General features: G+C 41.9%; 1 protein-coding gene across 1 annotated transcript; it reads left to right on the forward strand.

The window, feature by feature from the left end:
* Positions 1-9969: 9969 nt before the first annotated feature.
* LOC116903043 (TD and POZ domain-containing protein 3-like) lies at positions 9970-10740 on the forward strand. Its single transcript, XM_032905345.1, has one exon. It carries the CDS (start codon positions 9970-9972, stop codon positions 10738-10740), a length of 771 nt encoding a protein of 256 aa, XP_032761236.1.
* Positions 10741-11373: the final 633 nt, after the last annotated feature.

Genomic DNA, 11373 nt, shown 5'->3' on the forward strand with positions numbered 1-11373 from the left:
AGAGCTGCTGAAGGCAGGGATCCTCCGCTGGTCCGGGAGTCTGGCCAAACACCGGAAGTGTCCGGCCCCAGAGGAACTCCGCCTCTGTGTGACCCGAGATCACCAGGCAAGTCGTTTGTAGCAGAAAAGTTTGTCTTACCTGTGGTCCCCAGGCTCAAGTTTGCTGGCGGTGTGTTGCCTATGAGCTCTCCACGGCCTCCGGAAACAGAAATTAAACAGAGACGTAGACAGACTAAGAGAAGTCATGAACCAAATGGACTTAACAGATATTTATAGAACATTCTATCCTAAAGCAAAAGGATATACATTCTTCTCAGCACTTCATGGTACTCAAAATTGACCGTATAATTGATCCAAAAAACAGGCCTCCAACAGGTACAGAAGGATAAAGTAATAATCCCATATGTCTTATCAGACCACCATGGCTAAAAGCTGGTCTTCAATAACAATAAGGGAAGAACGCCCACATATACGTGGAAATTGAACAGTGCTCTACTCAATGATAACCTTGTCAAGGAAGAAATAAAGAAAGAAATTAAAGACTTTTTAGAATTTAATGAAAATGAAGGTACAACATACGCAAACTTATGGGATACAAGGAAAGCTGTGCTAAGAGGAAAACTCATAGCGCTGAGTGCCTGCAGAAAGAAACAGGAAAGAGCATATGTCAGCAGCTTGACAGCACACCTAAAAGCTCTGGAACAAAAAGAAGGAAATATACCCAGGAGGAGTAGAAGGCAGGAAATAATCAAACTCAGAGCTGAAATCAACCAAGTAGAAACAAAAAGGACAATAGAAAGACTCAACAGAACCAAAAGTTGGTTCTTTGAGAAAGTCAACAAGATAGATAAACCCTTAGCCAGATTAATTAGAGGGCACACAGAGTGTTTCCAAATTAACAAAATCATAAATGAAAAGGGAGACATAACTACAGAATCAGAGGAAATTCAAAAAAATCACCAGATCCTACTACAAAAGCCTATATTCAACAAAACTTGAAAATCTGCAGGAAATGGACAATTTCGTAGACAGATACCAGGTACCGAAGTTAAATTAGGAACAGATAAACCATTTAAACAACCCCAAAACTACTAACAAAATAGAAGCAGTCATTAAAGGTCTCCCAATCAAAAAGAGCCCAGGTCCAGACGGGTATAGTACAGAATTCAATCAGACCTTCATAGAAGACCTCATACCAATATTATCCAAACTATTCCACAAAATTGAAACAGATGGAGCACTACTGAATTCCTTCTATGAAGCTGCAATTACTCTTATGCCTAAACCACACAAAGACCCAACAAAGTAAGAGAACTTCATATCAATTTCCCTTATGAATATCGAAGCAAAAACGGTCAATAAAATTCTGGCAAACCAAATCCAAGAGCACATCAAAACAATCATCCACCATGATCAAGTAGGCTTCATCCCAGGCATGCAGGGATGGTGTAATATATGGAAAACTATCAACGTGATCCATTATCTAAACAAACTGAAAGAACAAAACCACATGATCATTTCATTAGATGCTGAGAAAGCATTTGACAAAATTCAACACCCCTTCATGATAAAAGTCCTGGAAAAAATAGGAATTCAAAGTCCATACCTAAACATACTAAAAGCCATATACAGCAAACCAGTTGCTAACATTTAAGTAAATGGAGTGAAACTTGAAGCAATCCCACTAAAATCAGGGACTAGACAAGGCTGCCCACTCTCTCCATACTTATTCAGTATAGTTCTTGAAGTTCTAGCCAGAGCAATCAGACAACAAAAGGAGGTCAAGGGGATACAGATCGGAAAAGAAGAAGTCAAAATATCACTATTTGCAGATGATATGATAGTATATTTAAGAGATCCCAAAAGTTCCACCAGAGAACTACTAAAGCTGATAAACAACTTCAGCAAAGTGGCTGGGTATAAAATTAACTCAAATAAATCAGTAGCCTTCATCTACACAAAGGAGACCCAAGCCAAGAAAGAAATTAGGGGAATATATAATAAAGTAAATAATATAAAGTACCTCGGTGTGACTTTATCCAAGCAAGTAAAAGATCTGTACAATAAGAACTTCAAGCCTCTGAAGAAAGAAATTGAAGAAGACCTCAGAAAATGGAAAGATCTCCCATGCTCATGGATTGGCAGGATTAATCCATAAAAATGGCCATTTTACCAAAAGCGATCTACAGATTCAATGCAATTCCCATCAAAATACCAATCCAATTCTTCAGAGAGTTAGACAGAACAATTTGCAAATTCGTCTGGAATAACAAAAAACCCCAGGATAGCTAAAACTATGCTCAACAATAAAAAGACTTCAGGGAGAATCACTATCCCTGAACTCAAGCAGTATTACATAGCAATAGTGATATACACTGCATGGTATTGGTACAGAGACAGACAGATAGACCAATGGAATAGAATTGAAGACCCGAAATGAACCTACACACTTATGGTCACTTGATTTTTGACAAAGGAGCCAAAACCATCCAATGGAAAAAAGATAGCATTTTCAGCAAATGGTGCTGGTCCAACTGGAGGTCAACATGTAGAAGAATGCAGATTGATTCAGGCTTATCACCCTGTACAAAGCTTAAGTCCAAGTGGATCAAGGACCTCCACATCAAACCAGATACACTCAAACTAACAGAAGAAAAAGTGGGGAAGCATGTCGAACACATGGGCACTGGAGAAAATTTCCTGAACAAAACACCAATGGCTTATGCTCTAAGACCAAGGATCAACAAACGGGATCTCATAAAACTGCAAAGCTTCTATAAGGCAAAGGACACTGTGGTTAGGACAAAATGGCAACCAGCAGATTGGGAAAAGATCTTTACCAATCCTACAACAGATAGAGGCCTTATATCCAAAATATACAAAGAACTCAAGAAGTTAGACCGCAGGGAGACAAATAACCCTATTAAAAAATGGGGTTCAGAGTTAAACAAAGAATTCACAGCTGAGGAATGTCGAATGGCTGAGAAACACCTAAAGAAATGTTCAACATCTTTAGTCATAAGGGAAATGCAAAGCAAAGCAACCCTGAGATTTCACCTCACACCAGTGAGAATGGCTAAGATCAAAAACTCAGGTGACAGCAGATGCTGGCGAGGATGTGGAGAAAGAGGAACACTCCTCCATTGTTGGTGGGATTGCAGACTGGTACAACCATTCTGGAAATCAGTCTGGAGGTTCCTCCAAAAATTGGACATTGAACTGCCTAAGGATCCAGCTATACCTCTCTTGGGCATATACCCAAAAATGCCCCAACATATAAAAAAGACATGTGCTCCACTATGTTCATATCAGCCTTATTTATAATAGCCAGAAGCTGGAAAGAACCCAGATGCCCTTCAACAGAGTAATGGATACAGAAAATGTGGTACATCTACACAATGGAATATTACTCAGCTATCAAAAACAATGACTTTATGAAATTCGTAGGCAAATGGTTGGAACTGGAAAATATCATCCTGAGTGAGGTAGCCCAATCACAGAAAAACACACATGGTATGCACTCATTGATAAGTGGCTATTAGCCCAAATGCTTGAATTACCCTAGATGCCTAGAACAAATGGAACTCAAGACGGATGATCAAAATGTGAATGCTTCACTCCTTCCTTAAAAGGGGAACAAGAATACCCTTGACAGGGAATAGAGAGGCAAAGATTAAAACAGACACAGAAGGAACACCCATTCAGAGCCTGCCCCACATGTGGCCCATACATATACAGCCATCCAATTAGACAAGATGGATGAAACAAAGAAGTGCAGGCTGACAGGAGCTGGATGTAGATTTCTCCTGAGAGACACAGCCAGAATACAGCAAATACATAGGCGAATGCCAGCAGCAAACCACTGAACTGAGAACAGGACCCCCGTTGAAGGAATCAGAGAAAGAACTGGAAGAGCTTGAAGGGACTCGAGACCCCATATGTAAAACAATGCCAAGCAACCAGAGCTTCCAGGGACTAAGCCACTACCTAAAGACTATACATGGACTGACCCTGGACTCTGACCTCATAGGTAGCAATGAATATCCTAGTAAGAGCACCAGTGGAAGGGGAAGCCCTGGGTCCTGCTAAGACTGAACCCCCAGTGAACTAGATTTTTGGAGGTAGGGCGGCAATGGGGGGAGGATGGGGAGGGGAAAACCCATAAAGAAGGGGAGGGGGATGTTTGCCCGGAAACCGGGAAAGGGAATAACAATCGAAATGTATATAAGAAATACTCAAGTTAATAAAAAAATGGGGTTCAGAGCTAAACAAAGAATTCACAGCTGAGGAATGCTGAATTTCTGAGAAACACCTAAAGAAATGTTCAATATCTTTAGTCATAAGGGAAATGCAAATCAAAACAACCCTGAGATTTCACCTCACACCAGTGAGAATGGCTAAGGTCAAAAACTTAGGTGACAACAAATGGTGGCCAGGATGTGGAGAAAGAGGAACACTCCTCCATTGTTGGTGCGATTGCAGTCTGGTACAACCATTCTGGAAATTATTCTGGGGTTGCCTCAGAAAATTGGACATTGAACTATCTGAGGACCCAGCTATACCTCTCTTGGGCATATATCCAAAAGATGCCCTAACATATAAAAAAGACATGTGCTCCACTATGTTCATAGCAGCCTTATTTATAATAGCCAGAAGCTGCAAAGAATCCAGATGCCCTTCAACAGAGGAATGGATACACAAAATGTGGTACATCTACACAATAGAATATTACTCAGCTATCAAAAACAATGACTTTATGAAATTCGTAGGCAAATTAATGGAACTGGAAAATATCATCCTGAGTGAGGTAGCCCAATCACAGAAAAACACACATGGTATGCACTCATTTATAAGTAGCTATTAGCCCAAATGCTTGAATTACCCTAGATGCACATCACACATGAAACTCAAGAAGGATGACCAAAATTCTAATGCTTCACTCCTTCTTTAAAAGGGAAGCAAGAATACCCTTGGCAGGGAATAGGGAGGGAATGTTTATAACAGAGGCAGAAGGAACACCCATTCAGAGCCTGCCCCACATATGGCCCATACATATACAGCCACCCAATTAGACAAGATGGATGAAGCAAAGAATTGCAGGCCGACAGGAACCAGATGTAGATCTCTCCTGAGAGACACAGCCAGAATACAGCAAGTACAGAGGCGAATGCCAGCAGCAAACCACTGAACTGAGAACAGGACCCCTGTTGAAGGAATCAGAGAAAGAACTGGAAAGCTTGAAGGGGGCTGGAGACCCCATATGTACACCAATGCCAAGCAACCAGAGCTTCCAGTGACTAAGCCTCTACCCAAAGACTATACATGGACTGACCCTGGACTCTAATCCTGTAGGTAGCAATGAATAGCCTAGTAAGAGCACCAGTGGAAGGGTAATCCCTTGGTCTTGCTAAGACTGAACCCCCAGTGAACGTGATTGTTGGGGGGCGGGCGGTAATGGGGGAAGATGGGGAGGGGAGCACCCATATACAAGGGGAGGGTTTAGGGGGATGTTGACCCGGAAACCGGGAAAGGGAATAACATTCGAAATGTAAATAAGAAATACTCAAGTTAACAAAAAAAAAAACTGCATGGTATTGGTATAGAGACAGACAGGTGGATCAGTGAAGACACAGAAATAATACCACATACTTATGGACACTTGATCTTTGACAAAGAAGTCAAAAATATACAATGGGAAAAAGAAAGCATCTTTAGTAAATAGTGCTGTTCTAACTGGCAGTCTGTGTGTTGAAAAATAAAATAGACCATATTTGTCACCTTGCACAAAACACAAGTCCAAGTAGATCAAGAACCTCAACATAAAACCAGATACACTGAATCTAACAGAAGAAAATGTGGGAAAGAGCCTTGAACTCATTGGCACAGGGAGAAATTTCTGAAATAGAACTCCAGTGGCACAGGCTCTAATATAAAGAATTAATAAATGGGACCTCATGAATCTTCAAAGCTCCTGTAAGGCAAAGGACATAGTCAATAGGACAACTCAGCAACCTACAGTAGCTTGTCACTAACCACACATCTGTTAGATGGCTAATATCAGAAACATATAAAGAATTCAAGAACCTAATCTCCAAAGAACTAAACAACCCAATTTTCAAAATGTGGTGTATGCAGCCAGACTACAGCAAATACAGAGGCGAATGCCAGCAGTAAACCACTGAACTGAGAACAGGACCCCTGTTGAAGGAATCAGAGAAAGGACTGGAAGAGCTTGAAGGGGCTCGTGACCCCTTATGAACAACAATGCCAAGCAACTAGAGTTTCCAGGGACTAAGCCACTACCTATAGACTATACATGGACTGACCCTGGACTCTGACCTCATAGGTAGCAATGAATATCCTAGTAAGAGCACCAGTGGAAGGGGAAGCCCTGGGTCCTGCTAAGACTGAACCCCCAGTGAACGTGATTGTTGGGGAGAGGGCAGCAATGGGGGGAGGGTGGGGAGGGAACACCCATAAAGAAGGGGGGGATTAGGGGGATGTTTGCCCGGAAACTGGGAAAGGGAACAACATTCGAAATGTAAATAAGAAATACTCAATTTAATAAAGAAAAAATAAAATAAAATAAAAAGAAATGAATTCACTTGAAATTGGTTGTTAGCTGTAATGCAAAGAACAATCATACAACAGACCCATGGGATCAATACCAAGAGAGCTCAAGTGTGAAATGCAGGGACCTATCCAGGGAGGGACAACAGAATAGATTTCCTGGGGACAGTGGTCATGTGGGGATGGATAAAGCAAAGGTGAGGGAACAGTATGGAAGCAGAGAGTACTGGGAGAGATCAGTGGAATGTAGAATCATTTCAGGGGTGAGGAAAGAAATCCAGTGCAATGGAAACTCCCTGGAATCTACAAGAGCAACCCTAGCAAAGACCCTTAGTAGGGATTTGAAGCCTGAACTGGCCATCTTCTGTAACCAGGCCTGGCATCCAGTGGACGGAATTGGAACACCAACGCAGCTACTCAAACTTCAACCTATAGTCTATTCCATATAGACGGTGTTCTAAGGTAATATTCACACAGAAATTGTGAGTGTGGATACCAAGTGACTGGTACAACCTGAGCCCATGCCTCAAGCAGGAGCCCATACCTACCTGGCAGTGCCTGGAGGGCCAGGACCCAGAGGATGGATAATCCAGAGATGTTAGGTAGAATCAAATACAACTGGGGAAAAAGTCAATGGAGCTGTTCCTAATGATCCTCTGCTATACTTGTAGAAAGGAGTCTAGCATAACTGTCACCAGAGAGTTTTCATCCAGCAATAGATTGGAGTAAAGGAAGAAACCTAAAACCAACTATTATGCAGAAGTCAGAGAATCCTGCAAAAGAGGGGGAAGAAGGATGGTAGAAGGCAGAAGTGTCAAGGACACCACAAGCTCAGGAGTCAAACAATCAACTGATGTAACCTAGTCCCATGGAGCTCATAAAGCCTTAACATAAAATCAAGGGCCTCAATGGGTTCAGACATGCCTGTGTATATATTTTATAGTTAGTAGCTTGCGTTCTGGTGGGATTTGTAACAATGGGAAGACAGCCTGTCTCTATTGTGGATTGCTGTGTATATGTTCTGCTTTCTCAAGAGTGCCTCTATTCATGTGCAGTCAGGTAAAATCTTAATTAGTCAGATAAGGCTACAGGCTGTGATTGGGGAGTGGGAGGAGGGGGCAGAGCTGAAGTTTCAGAGATGGGAGAAACAAAGTTAGATAGAGGGGGAGATGAGACAAGATACTGAGAGAAATGTTTAACCAGAACCGCATGGCCTGAAAGAGCCCCAAGTTGCTATCGAAGGGCAGTAGAGTAATGTAGGGTACATTTGCCCCATCTGGGTATGCAGCTTGTATTTATATCAATTGAGTTTTCAGTTCTTTGTTTGGGCTTTATCGGAGTTGAGGATTTACTGATATAAATCTGGCTGATAAATTACAAGACTCTGTACATTTGATTCTATGGGGTTATGAGGACTTATTCCAGCAGCAGCCCTCTTTCTCCAGGCTGGCCTGGGAAGATCTGGGCATTTCTGAACCCTGCTATCCATGGGAACCAAGGGGGCAGAAAAGACACTGTTGTTGGCAGCAGGATATAGCATGGACCGTTTTTTATAATCACCAGGTACGTGTCTCTCACTGTTTTGCCTGCTTTTGGGACCTCTTTCATCCTACTGGTTTGCAGTGTCCCACATCAGTATGATGGCGTGTGCCAGGCTTAATGTAACCTGTCATGTTTGGTTGACATTCTTGGGAGGCCTGCTCTCTTTTGCAAGGAACCAAAGGAGCTGATGTGAAAGAGGGAGTATTGGGGTCAGGAGTACATGGAGGAAAAGAGGGAGGAGAAACTCTTGCTAAGGTGTAATATATAAGAGAAAAAATCAATAAATATAAAAATACCATAGAAAGTGAATTCATGTTCAAGACTCAGGAGACTCCCAAACATGATTTGTGGAGCCTCCACAGTAATTCTAGAAACTACACTTTGTGATGCTAGGGTCTAACCCCTTCAGAGCAAGGAAGAGAGGGCAGTGGTCAAGGGATTCCAAAGTGTGCTCAACCTGAGTTCCAGAGTGGGACGATTTTGTTTGATCAATTTTTTTTTCCTAAAACACTTACAAGGAGCTTGACACTTCACCAAAAAAAGGAAACTGTTTCAGCATACTTGATCATAATTGTGTTACCTCCTGAAAAAAAAAAAACAAGCAAGCAAACAAACAAAAGCTCTGACTATCGCCAGAAAGCTGGCTACCAGTCTGAATAATTACCTGTAACTGCATAAAATCAAATCCTCACCAGCTTGTAATTTATTAGCCAGATTTATAATAGTAAATCCTCAACCCCAAAATGCCTACACAAAGAACTCAAAACTCAATTGATATAAATAAAATTTTTAGTTGTGAAGTGGCTCAGCTTTTGGAGACAACTTTCATCCCTCTGGTTGTAATACAGATAAACCCTTGAATCCAATTACATTAGTTCCCAAACACTGAAAGTGAAGTTAGTTTATTAGAAAGAAGCACCAGATGTGAATGGAAAGGAAAAATCGAGAGGTATTAGGACAGAAAAGGATGTGCCTAACTTGACAAGAAGATATAGAAGGGAAGCTATTCAAGAGGTCAGTGCTATGATAAAGGATAGAGTCCAGTTTTATTGGGACAAAGGTACAGAGAGAGGTTGAAGAAAGTACAAGAGGGTATACAGGTAAAGACAGAACAAAATCAGAGAGAGAAATTGGAGACAAGAAGATTAGAACTGATTTCCAAAAGTTAGTATGAGACCAAATGAGCAATTCACAGGAGCTGAGAAAGCCAAAATGAATCAGTTACAGTGGAGGAAGTTTGAAGCCAGAAAAAATGAAATCAGGCAGCCGGAGATCAGAAATCACTAGAAAGTGGTGAGTTTATTTCAGCCATAAATATCAGAAGCTGAGAACATTCTATGCCTAGTTTGATTGGACACTTGAACTTCCAGGACTAGTCCTATGTCAGCAGACCAAGGGAAAGAGCCTCAAAGATGACAATTAATATGTGTAAATAAAAGTGACTTTTACAGGAAAGTATTTGACTGCTGCCTGGACTGAAACCTCTAGAGGACTGGGCCACACCTTCTGCTGGAAGCCTATATAAGCCCTTGGAAGAAGGAAGCCTTGTGTCTTTGCCTGAGTGCTTTCATCTTACTAGCAGCCCATTTCCTCACCAGCATTAGAGCCTACTTCTTCAGAATTCTATTATATATTGAAGAAGACCTGATACTTCAAACCTTGTTGACTAGGCCTATAAAAGTACATAGAAGAAGGAAGCTGTGAGTCTGCCTGCTTGCTCTCATTTTACTAGCAAGCTCATTTCTTCACTGGCATCTGAACCTACTTCTGCAGGATTCTTTTAATTCTGAAGAGGACCTGAGACTTCAAACCTTGTGGAATAAATCAACTTTAACCTCCAAACTACCTCCAGAAGACATGTCAGGGGACCTGGAAGCCAAGATCTGTGGCTACACACATATCAGTGTTCAGAAATTCTGCTACAAGTGGACCATTAGCAACTTTTCATTTTGCATGGATGGAATTTGGGAAATTATTACAAGCCCAGTGTTCTCATTAGAGGCCAATGAAGAAGTACAATGGTGTTTGAAAATATTCCCAAATGGTGTTGATGAAGAAAGCAAAGATTACCTGTCTGTTTCCCTGGGTTTGCACAGTTGTCCAAAGAGCCCAGTTTTGGCAAAGGTGCAGTTCTGGATCATAAATGCCCAAGGAGAGAAACATCAAACTAAAGAGATCCCAAATATTTTAAGGTTTCTTCCAAAACAACAATGGGGATTGAGAAAGTTCATCCTTCGAGATTTCCTCCTCTCCCTTAGGCATTGGCTTCTCCCTGAAGACCAGCTCATCCTGTGTTGCAAGGTGTCTGTAGTAGGACCCTCCTTTAGCAGGCCTGGACATAACATGACACCTGCAAACAAGGATCCAAGGCAGATGTTGGCTGATGACGTAGGAGAGCTGTGGGAAAATTCCCTCTTCACAGACTGCAGCCTGGTTGTAGCTGGCCAGGAATTCAGAGCTCACAAGGCCATTCTAGCAGCTCGTTCTCCAGTTTTCAGAGCCGTGTTTGAACATGAAATGCTAGAGAGCCTAACAAACCGCGTTGAGATCCATGACATTCACCTGCAAGTCTTTAAGGAAATGATGGCCTTCATTTACACAGGAAAGGCACCACACCTCCACAGCTAATCAATGGCCACTGATTTGTTGGCAGCTGCTGACATGTATGACCTGCAGGACTTGAAGGTCATGTGTGAGGATTCCCTGTGCAGGAACCTCTCTGTGAAGAATGCTGTACCTACTCTGATCCTGGCTGACCTCCACAGCACAGAGCACCTGAAGACTAGGGTCATGGATTTCATTATACTTCATGCTTCTGAAGTCTCTAAGACCTTGGAGTGGAAGTCAATGGTGGAGTCACATCCCCACTTGGTGGAGGAAGCATTTCTCTCCCTGGCTTCTATACAGTGTTTTTCCTTGGAGCCTTCACTCAAACACCGAAAGATATTTTAGGAGCTTGACAGCTATGACCTACACCTGGCTTCTAACAGCTACAACCAGTGTTTTTAACAATGACTTCTGTTTACATTACAGTTTTGCTGAAACATTTATAGTTAATCTGCGGCAAGGCAGCATGATGACTATGGATTTCATACAGCTGTAATATTTCAAAATGATGTGTAGGGAAAGGGCAGCACTAGGGTCTTGGACATTCTACCTGACATCTATCCTGTGGATGTCGTTTTATTCTTGTCTTATGTCTTGGAACTGGGATTCAACTGGCCTGAAGCGGATCCTAACTGACTTTCTTTGGAGAAAACT

This window comes from Rattus rattus, chromosome 6, assembly GCF_011064425.1.
Source record: "Rattus rattus isolate New Zealand chromosome 6, Rrattus_CSIRO_v1, whole genome shotgun sequence".
In the NCBI taxonomy this organism is placed as follows: Eukaryota; Metazoa; Chordata; class Mammalia; order Rodentia; family Muridae; genus Rattus; species Rattus rattus.

Coding starts and splice junctions, on each gene's coding strand:
- LOC116903043 (XM_032905345.1), top strand. CDS start 9,970: ATGTCAGGGGACCTGGAAGCCAAGATCTGTGGCTACACACATATCAGT.